This window comes from Hypanus sabinus, chromosome 9 (assembly GCF_030144855.1).
Source record: "Hypanus sabinus isolate sHypSab1 chromosome 9, sHypSab1.hap1, whole genome shotgun sequence".
Classification (NCBI taxonomy): domain Eukaryota; kingdom Metazoa; phylum Chordata; class Chondrichthyes; order Myliobatiformes; family Dasyatidae; genus Hypanus; species Hypanus sabinus.
In genome coordinates this window covers 87,570,709-87,596,615 of record NC_082714.1, presented here as the reverse complement: position 1 = coordinate 87,596,615, position 25,907 = coordinate 87,570,709, and the positions used below count along the sequence as shown (strand labels likewise).

At 50.2% G+C, this 25,907-nt stretch overlaps 1 protein-coding gene across 1 annotated transcript in view; it reads left to right on the top strand.

The window, feature by feature from the left end:
• The first annotated feature begins 6,672 nt into the window (after positions 1 to 6,672).
• Positions 6,673 to 25,907, top strand: part of LOC132400067 (potassium/sodium hyperpolarization-activated cyclic nucleotide-gated channel 3-like) — a 73,942-nt gene continuing 54,707 nt past the window's right edge. Inside the window, exons 1-5 of the mRNA XM_059981151.1 lie at positions 6,673 to 7,085; positions 17,595 to 18,024; positions 21,057 to 21,218; positions 23,251 to 23,469; positions 24,446 to 24,592. Coding sequence (XP_059837134.1) covers positions 6,673 to 7,085; positions 17,595 to 18,024; positions 21,057 to 21,218; positions 23,251 to 23,469; positions 24,446 to 24,592 — 1,371 coding nt within the window. The remainder of the gene's footprint in view (positions 7,086 to 17,594; positions 18,025 to 21,056; positions 21,219 to 23,250; positions 23,470 to 24,445; positions 24,593 to 25,907) is intronic.

Here is a 25,907-nt window from a genome sequence, read left to right as displayed (position 1 = left end):
AGAGACTTTAAAGAGACATTTATATAGACACATGAATGTGAGAAAAGTGGAAGGATATGGACATTGTGTAGGCAGGAGAGATCAGTTAGTTAATTTAATTGGTTTGGGACAACTTTGCAGGCTGAAGGGCCCGCTCCTGAAAGTCTTATAAATCTCTATAAGGTCACTCCTTAGCCTCCAGGGTCAGTCCAGGGGAAAACAAAGCCCCCGCCTATCCAGTCACTCCTCGCAACTCAAACACTTCCCTGCTGGCAACATCCCTGTGAATCTTTCCTGCACCCTCTCCAGCTTAACACCATCCTTCCTACAGCTGGGCAACCAGAACTGTACACGGTACTTAATAAAATCACGAGTGATCTATTTGTAATATCCATTGTTCATTCCCACCAACCCCAAGTTACCTTTCACCTCCCATTGCTTATTAAGCTCTTGTTTAACACTAGTCTGATCAGTTAATCTGATCAACCAGTCTAGTTCGTGCCCTCTTGCTGCACTGCATTGTAAGCACGTTAAAGCATGTTCTATGATGTACATTGTACACTTTAATGCATGTTCTATCATGTACATTGTACACATTAAAGCATGTTCTATAATGTACATTGTACACTTTAATGCATGTTCTATCATGTACATTGTACACATTAAAGCATGTTCTATAATGTACATTGTACACTTTAATGCATGTTCTATCATGTACACTGTACACATTAAAGCGTGTTCTATAATGTACATTGTACACTTTAATGCGTGTTAATAGACAATAGACAATAGACAATAGGTGCAGAAGTAGACCATTTGGCCCCTCGAGTCTGCACTGCCATTCTGAGATCATGGCTGATCATTCACTATCAATACCCAGTCCCTGCCTTGTCCCCATATCCCTTGATTCCCCTATCCATCAGATATCTATCCAGCTCCTTCTTGAAAGCATCCAGAGAATTGGCCTCCACCGTCTTCCGAGGCAGTGCATTCCACACCTCCACAACTCTCTGGGAGAAGAAGCTCTTCCTCAACTCTGTTTTAAATAACTGACCTCTTATTCTCAATCCATGCCCTCTGGTACTGGACTCTCCCAACATCTGGAACATATTTCCTGCCTCAATCCTATCAAATCCTTTAATTATCTTAAACGTTTCAATCAGATCCCCTCTCAATCTCCTCAATTCCAGCGAGTACAAGCCCAATCTCTCCAATCTCTCTGCGTAAGACAGCCCTGCCATCCCAGGAATCAACCTAGTGAATCTACGCTGCACTTCCTCAATTGCCAGAATGTCCTTCCTTAAACCTGGAGACCAAAACTGTACACAATATTCCAGGTGTGGTCTCACCAGGGCCCTGTACAAATGCAAAAGAACATCCTTGCTCTTGTATTCAATTCCCCTTGTAACAAAGGCCAACATTCCATTTGCCCTCTTCACTGCCTGTTGCACTTGCTCATTCACCTTCATTGACTGGTGAACTAGGACTCCTAGGTCTCTTTGCATTTCTCCCTTACCTAACTCGACACCGTTCAGACAATACTCTGCCTCTTGTTCCAGCTTCCAAAGTGGATAACTTCACATTTATTCACATTGAATGACATCTGCCAAGTATCTGCCCACGCACTCAGCCTATCCAAGTCTCCCTGTATTCTCCTAACGTCCTCTTCGCATGTCACACTGCCACCCAGTTTAGTATCGTCAGCAAACTTGCTGATATAGTTTTCAATGCCCTCATCTAAATCATTGACATAAATCGTAAAGAGCTGTGGTCCCAATACAGAGCCCTGTGGTACCCCACTAGTCACCTCCAGCCAGTCTGAGAAACACCCATTCACTGCTACCCTTTGCTTTCTATCTGCCAACCAGTTTTCTATCCATGTTGAAACCCTGCCCCCAATGCCATGAGCTCTGATTTTACTCACCAATCTCCTATGTGGCACCTTATCGAATGCCTTCTGAAAATCTAGGTACACAACATCTACTGGCTTACCCTCGTCTAACATCCTTGTTACACCCTCAAAAAACTCCAACAGATTAGTCAAGCATGATTTGCTCTTGGTAAATCCATGTTGGCTCGGCCTAATCCTATTTCTGCCATCTAGATGTGCCACTATTTCGTCCTTAATAATGGACTCAAGCATCTTCCCCACGACTGACGTTAGGCTAACAGGTCAATAGTTCTCCGTTTTCTCCTTCCCTCCCTTCTTGAAAAGTGGGACAACATTAGCGACTCTCCAATCTTCAGGAACTGATCCTGAATCTAAGGAACATTGGAAAATGATTACCAATGCATCCGCAATTTCCTGAGCCACCTCTTTTAGAACCCTCGGATGCAGACCATCTGGACCCGGGGATTTATTAGCCTTCAGTCCTACCAGTCTACTCATCACAGTTTCTTTCCTAATGTCAATCTGTCTCAATTCCTCTGATATCTTATGACCCTGGCCCATCCATACGTCTGTTCTATCATGTACATTGTACACATTAAAGCATGTTGTATAATGTACATTGTACACTTTAAAGCATGTTCTATAAAGTACATTGTACACTTTAATGCATGTTCTATCATGTACATTGTAGACACTTTAAAACATGTTTTTTATTGTAACATTGCAAATACGTGGTGGTACTTATCTACTATAAAATGCACATTTTGTTCCATATCTGCCCTTTAATTTCTAACTTTACTTTTATATGATTCTTTTTAATTGTAGAATGTTGCTTTTTATTGAAGTTAGCCTCATCAATACACCACTGCAAATTCCTAATAATGTATATGGTGAATAAAGTTGATCCTTGATCCACTGCCATTTGAAAAAGAGATTTCCAGAAGAACATAAGACACGTATCATTATTGCATCTTTAACTGTTCACGTCTGCTACACAATCGTGGCTGACTATTTTCCCTCTTAACCCCATTCTCCTGCCTTCTTCCTTTGACATACTTCCTAATCAAGAATCTATCAACTTCAACTTTAAGTACACCCAGTGACTTGGTCTCCACAGCTGTTGACGGCAATGAATTCCACAGATTCACCGCTCCCTGGCTAAAGGAATTCCTCCTCGTCTCTGTTCTAAAATGACATTCTTCTAATCTGATACAAAGACTGATGACCCAGTGAGAGCAATAATTTCAACTCACGTCTATCTGTCGTTTATGACCCCTGACTTCTAGACGGCCCGACAAGACAAGGCATCTTCTCTGCATCCTCCCAGTCAGATCTCCTCAGGATGTTGCATGTTTCACTTCTAGTTCTATAATATTCCCAAGGGCACAAGCCTAACTTGTCTAACTTGTCTGTGGGTCCCCCTGCCCTTTCCGAGTCTTGCAAACCTTTTTCAAACTGCTCTCAATGCAGCAATGCCCTTCCTTAGAAAGGAGATCGATGCTCTTCACAGCGCTCCAGATGTAGTTTCATAACTGATCAAAATTAACAGAGGCATAACATTTCTACTTCTGTTTTCAATTCCCTGAGCAATAGATGACTTCCTAATTAGTCACTGCGCCTCTATTCTCATATAGAACATAGAGTCGCACAATAGTAGCCCTTTGGCCCACAGTGTTGTGCCAAGCCTTTAAACTACTCCAAGATCCCTTCCCTCCCTTATAGCCTCTATTTCCCTTTCATCCATGTGTCTAAGAGTCTCTTAAATGCCCCAATGTATCTGCCTCTACCACCGCCCTGACATCACCTTCTACTCACCCACAACTCTCTGTGTAAAAAGCCTATCTGACAGCTTCCCCCCACCCCCCCAAACTTCCATGCCCCTTTGCATTAGACATGCAGTCCTACTCTCTAGCGGTCCAATCAACCTATGAGGTTGTCCTGATCCACTCTCTCCCACCCTCCCTCTCCACACTCGCTTCTTCACTATCCACTGTTCCCATTCACTACCCCTCCCTGTCCCCGTCTCCATGCTCCGAGGGAAGACATTCCTTCTCACTTCAGTTCTAAGTGTCCTGCCTATGTCATCGAACTCAGAACAGTACAGCACAGATCTCCAATCATAATTTTCTTTTTCCCTCACTTTCTCTGTCTTTCTTTCCCACTACCCACCTTCCCCACCCTCTCCCCATCTCTTTCACCCTTCCCTCACTCCCTCCATCCCCTTCTCACCATCATATTCGCTTGTTTATTACATTCACACTTCTCCATCTTTCCCTCATTTCCTGCTGCCCCCTCCCCCCACTTTCCTCTCTTACCTCTAGCTCTCTTCTCCCTTCTTCCTTTTTCTTATTTCCACTCCTCCCTACCCACTCTTCATCATGTTCCCTCTCTTTCTCTTCCATTCCTCCCTCCCCCTCTGTTTCTTTTGCCCTTTCCCTCCCTCAATCTCTCTGTCCTTTGCCCTTCTTTTGCCTCCCATAAGACCATTCAGCCCATCGAGTCTGCTCCACCATTCCATAAGACATAGGACCAGAATTAGGCCATTCAGCCCATCGAGTCTGCTCCACCATTCCATCATGGCTGATCACAGATCCCATACACTTGCCCTCTCACTAAATTCCATGATGCCCCGACCAATTGGGAATCTATCAACTTCCACTTTAAATATATCCACAGACTCGGCCTCCACCTCAGTCCGTGGCAACAGCATTCTCTTTGACTAAAAAAAATTAGATCATAGCTGATTTATTTTCTTTCTCAACCCCATTCTCCAGCCCTCTCCCCATAACCTTTGACACCCTTACTAATCAAGATACATTCAAGCTCGCTTTAAATATTCCCAATGACATGGTCTCCGTAGTTCATAATTCCTGTGTGGCTGCAAGTTCTCCTGAGCGTATCCTTACCCCGAAGTGTCAGTGACTCCGTCTAAACACACCCACTTCTGTATGTGTCTGTGTGTACATGTGTGTACGTGTGTGTGTGTGTGTGTGTGTGTGTGTGTGTATACGTGTGTGTATGTACGTGTATGTGTGTGTACGTGTGTGTGTGTGTGTGTATACGTGTATGTGTGTGTACGTGTGTGTGTGTGTGTGTGTATACGTGTGTGTATGTACGTGTATGTGTGTGTGTGTGTGTATACGTGTGTGTATGTACGTGTATGTGTGTGTACGTGTGTGTGTGTGTATACGTGTGTGTGTGTGTACGTGTGTGTATGTATGTGTATACGTGTGTGTACATGTGTGTGTATACATGTGTATGTGTGTGTACGTGTATGTGTGTGTACATGTGTGTATGTGTGCGTCTGTGTGCATTGGGTAGAGAGAGATAATAAATCAGCCATGATCAAATGGGGGAGTAGACCCAATAGGCTGAATAGTGTATTTTGAAGGTGAGTTAGTGTGTGTGTGAGAGAGAGAGTGAGAGTGAGAGTATGGATGTGTATATGTGTAAGTGTGTGTGTGTGTGTGTGTGTGTGTGTATCTAAGTGTGTGTCTGTGTGAATGAGTGTGTGTGTGTCTGTGTGTAAGTGAGTGTGTGCAGGTGCTTATCCCCGATCCTTTTTTTACACTCTCCACATCTCTCTCAGTTCCTTTCCCATCTTCCTTCTACCCTCTCCCTCCTTTACTTAATTCCCTCCTTCCATTTTCTCCCTACCTCTCATCCTCCCTTTATCTCCCAACTCTTCATGTCCAACCTTCCTGAGACCTCTCCCTTTCTTTCTTCCCTCTCCCTTTGCCCCTTTTAAAACCTCGCCTTACCATCCCTCCATCTCTCTCCCTCCCTCCCTCATCCCTCTCATTTTCTCTCTCTCCCTATATCTGGTCTCTCCTCTCCTTATCTCCTACTCTCCCTTCAGCCTCTCTCTGCTCTTTCTGCCTATCTTTTTCATCCCTCCCTTCCCTCCACCCCACTCTCCTTCTCCCTATATTCTTTCCCCTGCCTCTTTTCTCCTCCATCCCCTACTCTCCCTCCTTTCCTTCCGACAACATCCCACTCCCTCATCTCTCACCCCCGATCTCCCTCTGCCTTTGCGTTTCTTCCGCGCTCTCTTTCCCCCTCTCCCTCCTCCCTCTCTCCCTTCCGTCTCTTGCAGTGAGCAGCTCCGACGCGGGTGGGCGACAGTCTGGCGCGGCTGCCTGCCTTGCACGGAGCGGGAGCGGGCTGTGCGCAGCCTCTGCCCGGGCCGCGGAGGCTGGGAGTGCGGCGCTCCGCCGGTCGCTGTCCAGGTGCTGAAATCTCGTCGCGGCCGCTGCAGCAGCCCTGCCCGGCAGGCGCGGTGCGGTGGGCCAGCTCCCCAACATGCCTCGGAGAGCCCCTAGCCCGGCTGACGAGCCCGGCCCGGACTCCCGGGCAACCCAAGGCAGAGCTTGGATAGGTCTGGATTAATCGCGACAGGAAGGACACAAGAGCGGAGGTTAAGGAAACAGGGGAAAGGAGAGGGAAGGACACAGAGTAAGAGAGGGAGAGAGCGCGGAGGGGAGAAAAGGAGGGAGGAAGGAGAGGGGGAAGGACAGAGAGAAGGAGGAAAGGAGGAGGAGAAAGGGAAGGACAGGGGGAGAGGAAGAGAGAGCGGGGGTCGGAAGGAGGGAGAAGGGAGAGGGGGGAGGAAAGAGGGACAGGAGGAACGACAGAGAGGGAGAAGGGAGGGAGGGAGGAAGGGAGGGAGGAAGGGAGGGAGAGAAAAGGAGAGGATAGAGTAAGGAGGGCGAAAGGGAGAGGCAGGGAGAGAGGGGCAAAGGGAAAGGAGACAGGAGGGAAGAAACCGCGGGAGGGAGGGAGCAGGGCTTGTGTCTGCAGTGATGGAGCGAGGGGGCAGCGGGCAGGAAGAGGCCTCCCGGAGGGGCAGCAGCAGAGGAAGGGGCAGCGGGAGCTCCGCGGGTAGGACTCCCCCGGGTCGGACTCCTCCGGGGTGGGAGATGGAAGAGAAGTCGGCGGGAGGGACTAACGCCCCGGCCCCGGCTCCTGCCCCTGCCCTCGGGCCGGGACGCGGTAGCGTACGGAGGGCCGGCGGCTCTCCGGAGCGGCCCCGGGCTGGCGAGGCCGACCTTGGCCTGGGATCGAGCTTCATGCAGCGGCAACTGGGCTCTCTGCTACAGCCCGGGGTCAACAAGTTCTCCCTCCGCATGTTCGGCAGCCATAAGGCGGTGGAGATGGAGCAGCAGAGGGTACAGTCTGCGGGAGGCTGGGTGATTCACCCCTACAGCGACTTCAGGTAAGGGAGGAGTGGGGCAGGGGGAGGGCTGGGCTGGGCTGGGCTCCAGAGTGACCCTGGCTATAAGGGGGGGCGGAGGGGTTTAGACCTGCAGTGATCCGGGATAAAGGAGACGAGTAGGGAACACGAGTAGACCCTGGGGTAAAGGGAAGGAATCCTGGATCCCATACTGACGCTGGGTGGGGGAAAGGGGGTGGACCCACAATCACACTGGGTAGAGAAGGTTGGATCCTATAGTGACCCTTGGATAGGGAGTTGAGAGGGGGCATGGACTGATAGTGACCCCAGGGGCGGTGGGGATGGGGGAAGGAAAGGGGGTGGACCCACAGCGACCTGGGTAGGGAGGGCTAGGAGAGTGTTTGGATCTCATAGTGATGCTGGGGTGAGGGGGAATGGGAGTGGGTTGGGGCCTACAGGGTGCCTGGGTGGAATCCAAAATGACCTTGGGTATGAGGAGGAGGGTAGAGAGTGTTAGTGAAGCCATTGTGTTGCTCAGCAAAGGCAGAGAGGGAAAGATAAGACCCCATTGTGACCCTGGGTAAAGGAGAGAGAACCGGGTGAGAGGATGGGGTGTAAAGGGGATGAAGAGAGAGGGGCAGAGAGAGATGGTATTCCAAGTAAAGAGGGGCTAGATGGGAGAGAAGAAGAGCTGGAACCCTCATTAACCCCGTGAGGGTGGGTTGGAAGGCGTTAGGTCCCACTGGGTAAAGGATGGAGAGGGGGATAGAAAGTGGGAGTGGACCATGCAAAGGAAGGAGGTTGAAGGGGAGAAATGGATGGACCCCACAGAGACCCTGGTTCAAGGGGATGGAGAGAAAGAGAGGAGGATAGGACCCCCAGTTACAGGATGGGGTCCCTTAATGTCCACAGGTAATGGGGGGGAGGAGGATTCTAGGGAGAAAGTGACAGGAAAGGGTTGGAAGATGGGGTGGGTCAATGGGTAAGAGGAGAGAGAGAGAGCTGATAACCTCTGCAGTGACCCCAGATAAAGAGAAACTGAAGAAGAGAGGGCATGATTACCTTGACGGCTCGGTGGCAGAGAAGGGGAGTGTGATGGCTACCACAGGAAGAAGCGATGGAGGTGCTGTGATGGAGGGAGAGTGGGTGAGGAAGGATGTAGGGTGAGTGAGGGAATGTGAGGAGGGGCACTAGATGATGCACACCACTGTGCAGGAGTAGGAGGGGAGCAAAGTGAGGGGGAGGGGATGGGTTTGGAAGGAAGATAAAGAGGAGGTGAATGTCATAGGACCCAGAAGAGACCCTTTGGCCCACCATGACACAAATTCCAACTACATTAGCACCTGCACTTGGTTTAGATCCCTCCATTCCCTGCCTGTTGGTGTGTTTGCCTTAATGCCTTTTTAAACATTGCTGTTATATTGGTGGATATTTGCCTATGGAATGACCTCACGTGACTGCATTAGAGGCGCTGGAGACAGAAGTATGTGGGGTGGGGGGGGGGGAACCTGGGTTGGGAGGCCTGGTTTGTGTGGCAGGCCAGTGTCATGTAATCGAGTCAAATGAGGGGTTGACATGAGCATGAATGCCAGACTGAATGTGTAAGTTTATTCCTAGGCCTGCTTCTGCATGAGAGACTCAGTACGAGAGAGAGAGGCAGGCAGACTGTGGAATGAGACTCTGTGTGCTAGATTGGCCAAGTTCAAGTTTAATAAATATTCAATTAGCCAAACAAAACAACATTCCTCCAGGGCCAAGGTGTAAAACACAATACCAGCAGCACACCGCATAATTAGTACTTACGGTTATGGTGTGTGTGTGTGTACATACACACGTGTGCACCTAAAGCAGGATAAGGGAACCATCAAAATCGTGCCTGAGTCTGCCAGAAAGAGTGAGGCCTAGTCACTTGACTGTGAATGCAGACGTGTCAGGGTGCTATCAGGAAGTGTTTATGTGTGGTTGGCTTTAGTGCATCAAGGCTTCCTTAATCTGCTGTGGTCTGAATGGGGAAGATGCTGCTGTTAGGGAAAGGGTTTTGGAATTTACACCCTGTGTCAATGAAGGGACAGTTAACATGATCCCAAAAACACAAGAGGTTCTGCAGATGCTGGAAATCCAGAGCAACACACACAAAATGTTGAAGGATCTCAATAGGTCAGGCAGCTTTTGTGGAAATGAATGAACAGTCGACGTTTTGGGCTGAGGCCCTTCACCTACATTATTCCAAGTCAGGATGGTGAGTGGCTTGCTAGACAGTCCACAAATAGTCCTGATGAAGCATCTCAGCCCAAAACAGGACTAATTATTTCTCTCTACAGACGTTGCCTGACCTGATGAGCTCCTCCAGCATGTGCGTGTGTTGCTCTGGATTTCCAGCGTCTGCAAGCACTCTTGTGTCTACAAATGGTGGTGTTCCTCGGGCCTGTTGCCTTCCCCTGCCTGGCAGTAGAGGCCGGGGGTTCTGTTAGAGCGGTCTGAATGAGTAACTGCAGTGCATTTTGTCGATGGTGCACACTGCAGCCTCAGCTTGCAGGTTGATTAAAGAGAGTGATGTTAGCATCCATTTCAAGAGGACTACAACATAAAAGCAAGAAAGTACTGCTGAAGCTTTTTACAGAGACAGTCATTTGGAATATTGTGAGCAATCTTGAGCCCTGTATCTAAGGAAGGAGAGGTTCCGGAGGAAGTTCACAAGAGTAATCCCAGAAATGCAAGGGTTAACATAGGAGGAGCATTTGATGTCTCTGGGCCTGTATTCAATGGGAGTTTAGAAAGCTGAGGTGAGATTTCATTGAAACCTACTTGATGCTGAAAAGCCTAAGGTAGGGTAGACATGGAGAGGACGTTTCCATCGGTCGGAGAGTCTGGGCTCCGAGACCATTGCCAAAGTGAAGGGTGTCCCTTTAAAGCAGAGATGAGGAGGAATTTCTTCAGCCAGAGGGTTGTGAATCTGTGGAATTTGTTGTCACAGACTGTTATGGAGGCCAAACTATTATAATAATAATATTTATAGAGCACTTTTCATACAGATGACGTAGTTCAAAGTGCTTTACAACGGAATAAAGTACAAACATGAAAATAAAAGACAAAAAGATGTTCGTTAAAAGCAAAGTTAAATAAATGTGGTTGAGCTGACGTTGGGAAGTGACAAGTGAGTCTGCATCCCTTATGGTTTTAGGTACCGAGTGTAATGCAGAGATTGATCGGTTTGTGACTGGTAAGGGTAAAGAGTTACGGACAGAAGGCAGGAAATGGGGTTGAAAGGAGGAGCAGACTTGGTGGCCAATGGCCTATTTCTCCTACTATACTGCTTGGTCAGTGAGGAACAGGACCCAAAGAAAAACTCTCAATCTCATGCTCATTAATACTGATGGTTTGTAGAGACAACGACTGAGACTCTAGAAATTAAATATTCATCCGTGTTAAGTATTACTTAAATTAATTAGGAGTGGTTTCAGGTTGCACATTTAGTCAGTCAGCCCTGTACAGGTCGCTCCCCAGTGCATAGAAGGTTTAGCAGGGAACCGTGCACAGGAACTCTACGCACAACACAGTTTAATTGCCGCAGTGGCTCAAGTACATTGGTAATTGGTTCTCAGGGGCTTCTGACGTACAGGAACACACTGGCAGATGTCCTGGGATTTCCCCTGAGTTGCTGGTCATAGCTGGTTGCTGGGTCAGGCAGCTGCCCCAGGGTGTGTGACAGGTGCAAGGGCGTGATCCCTCCGTGATTCACCCTCCAGTAAACAGGCTCTGAGGCTGACAGGTGATGTCAGGCCTCTTGGCATCTGCTGGAGGCTGTGACGTGCAGCCTTTGGCTTGTGTCTGGCAGACAGTCAGGCAAGGATTGGATGTGTTCACATTGGCTTTGAGGGTGACACTATATTTGAGGAGAGTGAGAGAAGGGAAGAAATTGAGAGGGAGAGAGAGGAGATGAGGGAGTGGGAGGGAGAGAGAGAAGAGGGGGAGAAAGGGGGAGAGGGAGAATGAGAGCAAGAAAGAGGGATTGGGAAAGAAAGGGAAAGAGAAAGTGAGGTAGAGTGAGGAGAGAGAGGGCAGGAGAGAGGGAGAGGAGGGGAGAGAAAGAGTGAGAAAGAGGAGGGGAGAGAGGTAGAGTGAGAGGGAGGGAGAGGAGGGGAGAGAGAGGGCAGGAGAGAGGGAGAGGAAGGGAGAGGGAGAGGGGAGAGAGGGGAGAGAAGGGGAAGGTAGGCAGAGTGAGAGAGTGAGGAGAGGGAAGGAAAGAGGGAAAGGGAGAGAGGACAGTGAAAAGGAAGCAAGGAGGGAGAGTGAGTGCGAAAGAGAGAAGAGGTAGGAGGAACGTGGGGAGAGAAGGTTAGAAATTGAGAGGAGAGAGGGAGGAAGGCAGACAGGGAGAGTGTTGGAGAGAGAGTGGAGAAAGAGAAGGAAAGGGAGAGAGAGTGTGTGAGGGAAACACTGTAGAAGTCAAAATCATTGAGGGAGGGGACTGTAGGGGATAGGGTGACTGTGGGGAGGAGAGCAGTGGAGGGGAGTCTGTGGGTTAAGTTCTTCGGGGAGGGACTACAAATGTATGTCTGCAACTGAATGGAAGTGTAAGCCGAAAGTGAGTGTGAGACGAAGGTGAGGAAGTGTGACAATGAGTGTGCGAGGGCAGGAGTGGAGTGAAGTGCAGGGGCAAGGTCGTGAGAGAGTTTTAGTGAGACTGGGATGAGAGTGCGAACACGTACGGGTGAGATCATGAAACTGAGTGTGACAGCCAGAGGCTGAGGAATGGTGGGAGACTGGGTGGTACTGGTGATCAGATGGACCCAGTGGTTTCTGTGCACGAAATCAAGATCAGCTTCATTAAGATTAGATTTATTTATCATATGTACACCGAAACATTGAAACAGCCAATGAGATGAGGCATTTGTTTCACTGATCAATGTGCTCCAAGTGTTATGCTGAGGGCAGCCCACAAGTATCGCCATGCCCGTGGAGTCAACACAACGTGCTCACGGCTTACTAACCCCGACCCGTGTGAATGCGGGAGGAAACCGGAGCACCCAGGGAAACCCACGCGGTCCTTACAAGCAGAAGCAGGTACTGCTAACCGTTGCCACCTGGTGAAGACAGGTATCTGGAATGGGAGATGATTTGGGAGGAAGAAGCAGAGATTCCTTGCTCCAGTTATGGAGACTCCCAGCAGAGCCCACTGAGACTGAAGGGGATAAACTCGAGGCAGAGGATTGCCACGGAGGGGTACCAGCTTTGCTCAGCAGGCCAGACAGCATCTATTACTCACTGCCCGTTGTGTCACTGGTATTTAGGACAGACCTGAAGGACCGGTGGACCACTGGCTTTTACCCTTTGACCTGTTGGGCATGGGTGACCCCACCAAGAGCCCAAGCACCAAGGCCTGACCCCAGCCGTACATACTGTAGGTGTAGCTGAAGTCCACGAGTGTCATGGCGTGGAGACGGATGATGCAGCAGCCCTCTTTATCCCTGAAGAACGATCTTAGCCTGATAGACGCTACAGCTCCAAGAGGACCACAACCCTGTCGTAGGGTTCGGAGGCGTGCGTGCCTCAATGACTCAGAGAGCTGTGCTGGCTGGGGTCAGGGCTTTGTGTTTAGCCTTTGGGCGGGTCACCCATGCCAAACAGGTCAAAGGGTAAAGGCCAGACTAGAGTAGTCCACCGGTCCTCCAGGTCTAGGGGTTCCGCTCAGGGCCAACAACCCTGACTGGCCAATCAAAACTCTTATGGAAACAGCAATGAAGCATCATTGCACCTTGGCCCCAGTGGGGCACTGTTTTATTCGGCCGTATTGATGAATATGGTTGAACAACTGGACGTCAGGGGAGGAAAGCAGTATAAGAAGGTTGGTGGGGGGGGAGGAGTACACACTGGCAGGTGATTGGTGAGTGTGGAGGGGGGTTGGTGGGGGCGGGGGAATGAAGTTGAAAGCTGGGAGGGGATAGGTGGAAAAGGTAAAGGACTGAAGAAGGAAGAATCTGATAGGAGAGAATAGTGGACCTTGGGAGAAAGGACAGGAGGCGGGGAACCAGGGCAGGTGAGGGGAAGAGAGGGTAAAAGGGGATACAGAATGGAGAATGGAAAAAGGAGAGGGGAGAAATTACTGGGTTAGAGAAAGTAGATTAGGCCTATACGTCTGAGATGAGAAGATCAGAGAGAAACTAAATTTATAGAATAATAAAGGACACAAACAGGCCCTTCAGCCCACTAAGCCTATACTGACCCTCAAGCACCTATCCACATTAATCATATTGTAAACTCCCCATGCCTCCATCAGCTCCTCCTCAGAACCCAACTCTTACCAAGAGGCTGGGAGACAATTAACCCAGTACTGCCCCCTTACAGAGTGACCTTCCTTCAGTACCACTCTGCATAGTGTGTCCCTCCCTCTGTACTGCCCCTCTGAGTTTTAGTCTCCCTTAGTACTGCCCTCCATAATGTAACACTCCCTCAGTACTGCCCCTCCCACAGTGTAACCCTCAGCATTACCCCTCCCACGGTGAAACCTCAGTACTGCCCCTCCCACAGTGACAGAGCCTCCCAGCAGAGACTGGTTGTTTCCCAAGTTTAACTATATTGCTGTAGACATCTCAGTGTGTGCAGATTAATTTGCCGGTATTGATTTCGGTAAGCAATACCTAGCGTGTACGATATCCTGATGCGCCGCGCCTGCCTTTGGGGATATCTCAGGCCATGCAGTCCATCCGCAACCCCCCCCCACACACCCAATGGCTCCAGCCAGCATTATAAATGGTCTCAGCTTAATGTCCCACCTCTCAAAGGGATGGGATCCTCCTCTCCCTCGACTGCTCCCTCTCCCTGGGGAAGAGGTCTCTCCCTTCTCCCAGCGGGTGAACCTTCACCCCACCCATAAAGAGAGGCTTGTCTCTGCCCCTCCATCCTGTTTCCCAGAAATTGTGGTGTGGGCTTGGGGGGGGGGGGGTTCCTATCTCTGATTCTGGAGAGGGAGAACAGAACAAAACTTCCATTCATCTCTTACCTCACAGTGCAAAGTATCATCTGCTTACATTCGAGTCAACCTTTGTGTGTGCCAGTGACCGAAGGTGTCAGTGTGCAAATCTGTGTGCTTCTGTTTGTTGCTGACACTATCAATGTACACGTTTGCTTCAAATCAAATCTGTGAGGATTGTACTGGGGCAGCCCGCAAGGACCGCCAACCTAGCATGCCCACCACTCACTAACCTAAACCGTACGTCTTTGGACTGTGGGAGGAAACGGGGACACTCAGAGGAAACCCACACGGTCACAGGGAAAAAGTGCAAACTCCTTACAGACAGCAGCGAGAATTGTCCCCTGATCAGTGTTTGCTGGCACTGTCACAGCGTTACACTCAGCACTGCGTTACCATGCCCATAAGACACACAGGCAGAATTAGGCCATTCAGCCCATCAAGTCTGCTCCATCATTCGATCATGGCCGATTTATTTTCCCTCTCAAACCCATTCTCCTGCCTTCATCCCGTAACCTTTGACACCTGTCAACCTCCGCTTTAAATATACCCAATGACTTGCCCTTCACAGCCATCTCCCTGGATCTTTGTATCTTTGTCCCTGGGGGAGGGGGGGAAGAGAGAGAGAGAGAGAGAGAGAGAGAGAGAGAGAGTGTGTGTGTGTGTGTGTGTGTGTGTGTGTAACTGCGTGCTTGGGTCATCTCTTAATTCATGTGTTTCCATGTTCTCGCATGGTGTTAAAGCATGTAAGTGTGTATAAGGCGTATGTGAGAGTGTCCCAGTGACTCAGGAAGGTGGTCATGTTGCAAGTGAGAATACCTGCTGGGAATTTGAAATAAAATGAAAGATGCTGGCTAAACCACAGGTCAGGCAACATCCGCGGAGAAAGGGTCCCAGGAACCAAGGAACTGGGATAAAGAGAAAAAATGTGTTGTCTATCAATAGGGGAGGAGGTGTGAGGGGGTGCAAAACAGAGGAAATAGCTGTGACAGGGCGAGACCTAATGGGTTAGTGAGAAGCGCCTCTCATTAACAACACACACAAGATGCTGGAGGAACTCGGCAGGTCAGGCATTATCTATGGAAATGAATAAACAGTTGACATTTTGGACCAAGACCCTTCTTCAGGACTGGAAGTTGGGGGGGGGGGTGGGAGGTGGCAGAATAAAAAGGTGGGAGGGGAGGGGAGAGCAAAGAGACTAGCTAGGGGATAGGTGAAGTCAGGTGGGTGGGACAGGTAAAGGGCTGGAGAGGAAGGAATCTGATGGGAGAGGAGAGTGGACTGTAGGAGAAAGGGAAGGAGGAGGAGACCCAGGGGGAGGTGATAGGCAAGTGAGAAAAGATACAGGACCAGGGCAGGGAATAGATAAAGAGGGGAGGGGGGATTTTCTCTTACTGGAAGGAGAAATCGATATTCATGCCATCAGGTTGGAAGCTACCCAGACAGAATATGAACAGTTGCCAATAACCCATCTGGTCTTGCCTGGTCACAGACATATCCTCAGTGTTGCCCACCCTCTCCCACCTCTGTTAATGCTTCTTTCTTAATTCTACCCAAAAATGAAGCTGTGGGATCTGTCCAGTGAGGTAGACGATACAAGTAGAACAAAAAGTAATGGCAGGCAGAAACGGCCACTTCTGATACAGACAGAAGACAGACGAAGTTGCCAAAGTTGGAGAGTTTGGTATGAAGTCTGGAAGGCTGTGAAGTGCCGAGCCAGAAGACAGGGTGTGGCTCCACAAGCTTTCGTTGACCATGTGTGGCCTGCTTGCCTTTCTGTAGTCGAGGCACCGAGATGAAGGAAGTTACAGGATATAAACTCTGGTCAGGCCTCATTGGGGTACGGTACTCAATATTGGTTGCCCGTTTATAGGGAGGGATGTGGAGAATATGGAGAGGGTTCACCAGGGATGGAGGGCAGCTGTCACAAGGAGAGGTTGGATGGAATAGGACACTACAGCCCAGGAACAGGTGCTTTTGCCCACCACATTGTGCTGAACCAATTAAACGTCTGATTTACTCGGCTCTTTGCGGCACTGAGGCTGAGGCTGTGGGCCTGTTCTGGGCTGTGGGCTCCACAACAATTTTGCCCTGCTGTCTGATGGACTGAGGCTGAGGCTGTGGGCCTGTTCTGGGCTGTGGGCTCCACGACAATTTTGCCCTGCTGTCTGATGGACTGAGGCTGAGGCTGTGGGCCTGTTCTGGGCTGTGGGCTCCACGACAATTTTGCCCCGCTGTGTGATGGACTGAGGCTGAGGCTGTGGGCCTGTTCTGGGCTGTGGGCTCCACGACAATTTTGCCCCGCTGTGTGATGGACTGAGGCTGAGGCTGTGGGCCTGTTCTGGGCTGTGGGCTCCACGACAATTTTGCCCCGCTGTGTGATGGACTGAGGCTGAGGCTGTGGGCCTGTTCTGGGCTGTGGGCTCCACGACAATTTTGCCCCGCTGTGTGATGGACTGAGGCTGAGGCTGTGGGCCTGTTCTGGGCTGTGGGCTCCACGACAATTTTGCCCCGCTGTGTGATGGACTGAGGCTGAGGCTGTGGGCCTGTTCTGGGCTGCTCCTGGCTTCACTTTCACTCTGAATGGCGTTGCTTGCTTTTATTGTTTGCGGGTTTTTTTCGTCTTATTCCTAAAGGGTTCTCTTTGTGTTTCTTGTTTTGTGGCTGCCTGTAAGCAGAAATCTCCAGGTTGTGTAATTTGTTCATACTTTGATTAGTAATCAAATGCCTACACAATATCTATATCCTTCTATTCCCTGCACAATTCATGTTCCTATCTAAGAGTTTCTTTGAACACCCCTATCGTATTTTTCTACATTATCATCCTTGGCGCCCACCACCATCCCATAGTGGGGCAATCAGGGCTGAATGTAATACCCCGGTGTGGCCTAGCCAGTGTTTTACAAAGTGGCAACGTATCTCCCTGACCTTTTCTCATTGCTACCATCAGGGAGGAGGTACAGGAGCCTCCTCATTCAATGATTCAGGAACAGCTTCTTCCCCTCTGCCATCAGATTTCTGAATGGACATTGAACCCGTGAACATGACCTCACTACCCTTTTTTCTCTTTTTGCCCCTCTTATTTAACTTTTTATATACTTTCTTCCTGTAACTTACCGTTGTTGTTACTACGTATTGCACTGCTGCTGTAAAACAAATATCATGACACGTGCCAGTGATGTTAAACATAATTCCGATTCTGAATCTGTCTCTTGGACCTAAGTCTCGACTAGTAAAGGCAAGCATGTCAGACGCCTCCGTAACCACCCTATCAATCTGTGTAGCCACTTTCAGAGCTGTGGACTTGGATCCAAGGTCGCTCGGCCCTTCAAGGCTGTTAAACGCCTTGCCGTTAGTGGTGAGCTGTCTCTTTACTTTAGGGACAATAGGATTTTCTCTGGAGCGGCGGCTGGTAAGGAGAGGCAAAAGAGATGTTTGAAAAATCATGAAAGGTGTAGGTAGATTTAGACAACTGATATCTTCTCCCTGGCATTACTACGTCTAATACCAGAGGGTGAGAAGTCTGAAGTTCAAAGGCCATATACTTACTGTCACTTAACACTAACTGCTTGTTCCGGCAGGTTTTACTGGGATCTGGCCATGCTGCTGCTGATGGTGGGTAACCTGATCATCCTGCCAGTGGGAATCACCTTCTTCAAAGACGAGAACACCCCTCCCTGGATCGTCTTCAACGTGGTGTCAGACACCTTCTTCCTCATTGACCTGGTGCTTAACTTCAGGACGGGCATCGTGGTGGAGGACAACACGGAGATCATCCTGGACCCTCACACCATCAAGATGAAGTATCTAAAGAGCTGGTTCTTGGTGGACTTTGTCTCCTCCATCCCTGTCGACTACGTCTTCCTCATCGTGGACCTGGAGACTAGGGTGGACTCCGAGGTTTACAAGACGGCCAGGGCACTGAGGATCGTGAGATTCGCCAAGATCCTCAGTTTACTCCGGCTCCTGCGCCTTTCCCGTCTAATACGATACATACATCAGTGGGAGGAGGTAAACGCTGGCTGGCCCTTTGCAACTCTCCTCATCTGCGACTTAATCCCTCACTCCTTCCCCTTCCCAGTTCCCAGGTAGCACATTCCCAAAACGTTCCCCTGATCTTTTCCCTTTTTGATTTCACTGCTCCCCTGGATCCCCTCTCATCGCCCTCACGATCCCCTCTGTCTATAATCTTACCTTCCTGGCTTACCTAGAGGGCAACTTACAGCAGCCAATTAAAAAGACAATCTGACACAGGAGCAAAATCAGACCATTTAGACAATTAAGACTTGCTCTGACATTCGGTCAATTTCCCTTCTCAACTCCATTCTCCTGCCTTCTCCCTGTAACCTTTGACATCATGACTAATCAAAAGCTTATCAACACACACAGAATGCTGGTGGAACACAGCAGGCCAGGCAGCATCTATAGGCAGAAGCACTGTCGACGTTTCAGGCCGAGACCCTTCGTCAGGACTAACTGAAAGGAAAGATAGTAGGAGATTTGAAAGTGGGAGGGAGAGGGGCTTCCACCGGCATTTTGTGTGTGTTGCTTGAATTTCCAGCATCTGCAGATTTCCTTGTAAAAGCTTATCAACCACCATTTTAAACACACCCAATGATTTGGCCTCCAGGACCATCTGAATCCCACAGATTCACCACCCTCTAATGAGAAACCCCTCCTCATCTCCGTTGTGAAGGGACATCCTTCTATTCTGAGGCTGCCCCTGCTATAGGAAACATTCTCTCCACATCCACTCTAACCAGGCCTTTCAATATTCAGCAGTTTTCAATGAGATCTCCCCTCAGTCTTCTAAACTCCAGTGAGCACAGGCCCAGAGCCATCAAATGCTCCTCATGTATTAACCCTTTCATTCCTGGGATAATTCCTGTGAACCTCCTCTGAACACTCTCCAATGCCAGCGCATCCTTTTCTAAACAAGGGGCCCAAAACTGCTCACAATACTCCAGCGACTTATAACAGATTACTTCCTTGCTTTTTACCGCTAATCTGTTTGAAATTAGTGCTAACATTGCACTTGCCTTCCCCACCACCGACTCAACCTGTAAGTTAACCTTTATGAAATCTTGCACAAGGACTCCCAAGTCCCTTTCACTTCCAATTTCTGAATTTGCTTCTTGTTTAGACAGTAGCCAGTTCCTTTATTCTTTTTACCAAAGTGCATGCCCAGACTGCATTCCATCTCCCACACCTTTGCTCATTCTCCCAATCTGTCCGAGTCCTTCTGCAGACCTCCTGCTTCCTCAACTCATCTGCCCCCCACCCCACCTATCCCTGTATCGTCTGCGCCCCTGGCCTCAACATCACCAGTTCCATCATCCAGATCATTGACATATAATGTGAAAAGCAGCGGCCCCAACGCCAAACAACCTCCAGATCGTCGGAAAATACAATTAAAAGGGAAACATGCAAACTCCGCACAGACAGCACTGGGGGCTGAGTTCAAACTTGGGTCTCTGCCATCTGAACCATTGTGGTACCCTATTATTCTTATTCAGGCTCTTTCAAATAAGATCCTATCAAATTAAATCTTTCAAATAAGATCACCCTTCATTTTCCTAAACTCTAAAGGATACTAGCCCAACCCCTCCTGATAGGACAAGCCTCTCATCCCAGGAATTAGCCTGGTGAAACTCATTTACTCATTTGAACTGTTTGCTTTTTTACCACAGCTAAATGCATGAAATATCCTTTCTTCGGGACCTTATTAACACATCCCAAAACGTCCCTCATTGGCTGCTGGCGAGACCTGAAGGAGATGGTTCAACTGCTGGACTTGGTATTGGTTTATTATAAGATACAGTGAAAAGCTGGTTTTGTTCATACAGATCAGATCATTACACAGTGCATTGAGGTAGAACAAGGCAAATCAATGACAGAGTGCAGAATGAAGCCGAATAGCTACACAGAGAGAGTGCAGGGCGGGTCGACGATGAGGTGCAAGATCATAGCGAGGTAGGTTGTGAGGTCAATCGTACTAGGGAACCGTTCAGTGGTCTGTTGACAGTGGGAGTGGAAACTGACCCTGCGCCTGACGGTCCGAGGGTTTAGGCTTTCGTATCTTCTGTCCAATGGGAGGGGGGGAGAAAAGGGAATGTCTGGGTGGGAGGGGTCTTTGATTCTGCTGGCTGCTTCACTGGGGCAGTGAGAAGTGTAAACAGAGTCCATGGAGGGGAACTGGTTGCTGCGATGTGCTGAAATATTTCACTTATTTAGTTTATTTAGTGATATGGTGTGGAGCTGGCCCTTCGAGCTGCACTCCACCAAACTACATTCAGTCCTTGCGCTGTCTGTAAGAAGCTTGTATGTCCTTCCGGTGAGCGTGCGAGTTTCCTGCAGGTGCTGAGGTTCCCTCTCACAGTCCAAGATGTACCGGTTGGTCCTTGTCCTGTGACTAGGCGTGGGTAGCTCAGTGGGTGCAAGGGCATAACAAGGTAGATTGTGCAGTCTTATTGTACTCGGGAACCATTCACAGTCGGGGAGAAGCTGTCCTTGAGCCTGGTGGCTCGAGTGCTCAGGCGTTTGTACCTGATGGGAGAGGGGAGAAGAGTGGATGTCCAGGGTTAGTGGGATGGTGGTTTCCTGCTTTTGACCGTGTCCCACCAGTGGGGAAGTCTGGAGCAAGGCTCTTGTGTTAGGGAGTGATGCTGAAATTGTGTATAACACTTAGCAAGTAGTATAGCTGGGGGAACGTGCAGACTCCACACGGACAGCACTGGAGGCTGAATCGGACCTGGGCTAGTGCTGTGAGGCAGTGGCTGTACCAGCTGTATCTCTGTTACCTAGACCCTCACAACTTATCCATGCCAATTTAGCTTCCAGCCCAGCCTATCCAATCCTCCTCCATCGTGACAATTTTCCTCACCTTGTAACATCCTCATAAACCTACTCTGCTCCCTCTCTAGTTCCTCACTCCTCAGCCAGACTCAAACGTGTCACCCCCTTCCTCTACCTACTGGTGGGCAACCAATCACAGGGCAGGTTGAAGAACCCAGCCTTACCGTCTCTCTTGCTCTATTGGTCAGATTTTCCACATGACCTACGACCTCGCCAGTGCAGTGGTGAGGATTGTCAACCTCATCGGGATGATGCTCTTGCTGTGCCACTGGGATGGCTGCCTCCAATTCCTCGTTCCCATGCTCCAGGACTTTCCAGAGGATTGCTGGGTCTCCATCAACCGCATGGTGGTAAGTGCTGGGGGGCGGGGGGCGGAAAAATCAAGCACAGATCTACAGGTGCTGGGAATCCGAAATAGAGATACTGGAAATATCCAACAAGTTGGGCAGCATCCATGGAGGAAGAGATGGGTCAAATATTTCAGGTCAAAGATGCTTTTGTCAGAACTGGGAGAGAACGAAAGCAAAATTAGTACATAAATACAGTATATAAAATTGAGAGGTGTGATAGGGTAAATACATCCCCCCTCCAGGGTGGTATTAGAGGGTATTGGTTTAAGATGAGAGGGGAAAAGTTTAACGGAGATGTTTGATTTTATACAGAGTAGAAGGTACCTGTACTGTGTTGCCAGGAGTGGTGGTGATGGAGACAGATACAGCAGAGACCCATTTAGACGGGCATATGGATATCAGAATCAGGTTTATTATCACCAGCATGCATCGTGAAATTTGTTAACTCAGCAGCAGCAGTTCAATGCCATACATAATATAGAAGAAGAGAGAAAAAAAGATCAATTATAGTATACAGCTGTGTGCATACATCTACTGATGCCTCTGGACACATCAACAGTGATGTTCCTGGAATCATCGGGTGTTTCAACATCATACACCCTCCTCCAGGTGACCCAGCCGGGGCTGATCAGACCCCAGCTTGTGTCCAGATGGCTAACTACACATGACTCCATGGCTCCCCTCCCTTGAGCCACAGCCACCTTGAGGCCCTCTCTGCTGCATCGGTGGTACTGCGGATGGCTCTCCTCTTCCTCTGTCCCTCGATGCCCAAATTGCTGCAGGCTCTGGCTAAGGAACAGGCTGCAAATCTCCTACAACCACCCTCCACTGGGAGACACCTCGCTCTCCATCCAGCCTGCTGATAGTGCTATCCAGTCCCGTGTACGTGGAGAGCTTCCTTTCAAAGGCCCCTTCCAAGCGATCTTCCCATGGGACTGGCAGCTCCAGCATCACCACTGGTGTCACCGGTATATTGAATAGGTTAAAGGTTGTGCCAAAACAGAAATGATACATTAAAAAAGTGAGGTGAGGGAGCAGGAGTTGGAGGATATGCATCATGTACAGGGAGAGGGGATTAGTTGGAGTTGGCATCCCAGTCAGCACAGCCACGTGGGCTGATGTTTTACCGGCCGTGTAAAACTAGGATTCAGTAAGAGGATTTCACAGCACGCTGAGAGAGCAAGGTAAAACAGCAACAATGCAGAATGAAGTGTAACAGCTACAGAGGAACTGCAGGTAAACGATGAGGTGCAAGATCATAACCAGGTTAATAGTGAGGCCAATGGCCCTTCGTGTCATACAAGAGGTCTGTTCAAGAATCCGATTGATTAAACCTAAGAGACCAGCAGAAGAAGATCCGAGAGCTCGAGAAGGATTATAGAATGGAAGAGATTCTGTGATGGTCCCAGACCCGTGAGAGCTTTAAGAACAAGTGAGAGAAATTCTAATAGATGCAGAAGCCAATGCTGAGAGGTTAGGTTGGGAGTGGCGTGCTCCCTCACCCTAGATTTAGTTAAAAGTCTAGCAGCGGCATTCTGAATGAGTTGAAGTTTGCCAATAGATTGTGATGCTGAGGGCCCTTAATGGTAGTTTAAAATGATTGCTGAGAGCAGACAGCCAGAATCTTGCTCCCAGAGTCAAAATGCCTGACACTGGAGGGCATGTGTTCAGGACAGGGCAAGTTTTTATTTACACGGGGAAAGGTGGGTGCCTTGAACAGGCAGATACAATCGAGGTGTTTAAATGAGCAGAGGGTGGAGGGACGGAGGGTGTAGGGAGAGGGGGTTAGCTGGGAGTTTAATTAGCATGGTGGTATGAAGGGCTGGTTCTCCCATCTTGGCCTACACGTGAGGTGTCAGATGAGACTGAACTACAGAAGTGACCTGTCAGTTCATTCTGGATCTCCTGCCGTGCCAGATTGCAGTACCCTGTGTTGAGCCCGGGGTCGGTCGGGCACAGCAGAGGGGATGAGGCATGGGGGGTCCAGGCTGGCCTGCTGCTGCTCTCTGACATGCTGCTCTTCCGCCGACAGAACGACTCATGGGGGAAGCAGTACTCGCACGCCCTCTTCAAGGCCATGAGCCACATGCTGTGCATCGGCTATGGGCAGCAGGCCCCGCAGGGCATGACGGACGTCTGGCTCACCATGCTCAGCATGATCGTGGGAGCCACCTGCTACGCCATGTTCATCGGCCACGCCACCGCACTCATCCAGTCCCTCGACTCGTCTCGGAGGCAGTACCAGGAGAAGGTGGGCAGCGTCGGGCTAAGCCAGAGGTGGGGAGGGTGAGGGGTGGAGGGGGGAGAGATGGACATCAGGGGAGGGCGAGGGGTTAGAAAGGGTAACGGAGGGTGGACGGGGCGGGGGGGAGTAGGAGATGGTGGGGGTTGTGAGAAGGGGAAGGGGTGGGGAAGAGAGGGGGCATGGAAGGAGAGGGAGGCAAAGGGGGAGGCAGCAGAGAGGGAAAAAGGGAGGGGAGGGATATAGGAGAGAAGGAGAGGAAGAGGAGACAAGCAAGGGGGGCTGAGAGAGAGAGGAAGGATCAGTAGAGATGGTGAGAGGGTATGAGGGAGATGAGAGGGCTAAGCTGATAAACAAGGGGTAGGTGGAAGGAGGGGAAAGAGGAGGAATTAGCTGAGGGGGGTGTGCAGGGAGGACGTGAGGACAGCAAGAGGGTAAGAAAAGGTGGGAGAGGGGGACAGGAGAGAGTAAGGAAGGGGAGAATGGGTGAAAGAGAGGACAAAAGGAGAGGAAGGCAAAATGAGGAGAAGGTGAAGGGTTAAGTTGGAGGGGGAGGTGTTTAGCAGGGGAGAAAGGGGACAAGGTTGAAGCAAAGACAATGGGGAGAGAGCAAGAGAGATTGAAAGGAGCGATGGGCAGGGAGAAGTTGAGGAGGAGAGGGTGAGGGAGGAGGGAGGGACTGGAAAGCAACAATGAGAAATGCAGTGAGATTCAAGTGGGGAGAGAGGAAGAGGAGGGAGGAGGCTGGGAAAAGAAGATGGAGAATGAGGAAAAGAGGGAGGGCAGGAACTAGAGAAACAGTTGTGGAGACCATGGGGAGGGGAGAGAGACACACAGTATTCTCCTGGGCAGGGGACTGTTTGCAGCATTAGAATGTGTGGGTACAGCACGGGGGCCTGAGTGTCCGGACGTACCCGAGTGTGGGTATCGGTCAGCGTCCCGGGGCCAGAGTCAGACGCTGACACGTGTCCTGGTCTCTCCACAGTACAAGCAGGTGGAGCAGTACATGTCCTTCCACAAGCTGCCCGCCGACATGCGGCAGAGGATACACGAATACTACGAGCATCGCTACCAGGGCAAGATGTTCGACGAGGAGAACATCCTGGGCGAGCTCAGCGTGCCTCTGCGTGAGGTGCGTGATCGGGGAGAGAAACCTGCTCCCGGGGGGGGGGCGGGATGGGGGACACAGGCACCACTCCACCCCGGGACATAAGGGCACCGGCCGAAATAAATGCCTGGCGCCCATCACCCGCTCTCAGTAAACACCCTGGTCCCCATCACTGACCCTCAGTAAACACCTGGGTCCCCATCACTGACCCTCAGTAAACACCCGGGTCCCCATCACTGACCCTCAGTAAACACCTGGGTCCCCATCACTGACCCTCAGTAAACACCCTGGTCCCCATCACTGATCCTCAGTAAACACCTGGGTCCCCATCACTGACCCTCAGTAAACACCCGGGTCCCCATCAGCGACCCTCAGTAAACACCTGGGTCCCCATCACTGACCCTCAGTAAACACCCGGGTCCCCATCACTGACCCTCAGTAAACACCCGGGTCCCTATCACTGACCCTCAGTAAACACCTGGGTCCCCATCAGCGACCCTCAGTAAACACCCGGGTCCCCATCACTGACCCTCAGTAAACACCTGGGTCCCCATCAGCGACCCTCAGTAAACACCCGGGTCCCCATCACTGACCCTCAGTAAACACCTGGGTCCCCATCAGCGACCCTCAGTAAACACCCGGGTCCCCATCACTGACCCTCAGTAAACACCTGGGTCCCCATCAGCGACCCTCAGTAAACACCCTGGTCCCCATCACTGACCCTCAGTAAACACCTGGGTCCCCATCACTGACCCTCAGTAAACACCCGGGTCCCCATCACTGACCCTCAGTAAACACCTGGGTCCCCATCACTGACCCTCAGTAAACACCCGGGTCCCCATCAGCGACCCTCAGTAAACACCCGGGTCCCCATCACCTGCTCTCAGTAAACACCCTGGTCCCCATCACTGACCCTCAGTAAACACCTGGGTCCCCATCACTGACCCTCAGTAAACACCCGGGTCCCCATCACTGACCCTCAGTAAACACCTGGGTCCCCATCACTGACCCTCAGTAAACACCCGGGTCCCCATCAGCGACCCTCAGTAAACACCCGGGTCCCCATCACCTGCTCTCAGTAAACACCCGGGTCACATTAAAGATCCACAGTAAAAACACACAGGTTCCCATCACCCACCCTCAGTAAACACCCTGGTCCCCATCACTGACCCTCAGTAAACACCTGGGTCCCCATCACTGACCCTCAGTAAACACCCTGGTCCCCATCACTGACCCTCAGTAAACACCTGGGTCCCCATCAGCGACCCTCAGTAAACACCCTGGTCCCCATCACTGACCCTCAGTAAACACCTGGGTCCCCATCACTGACCCTCAGTAA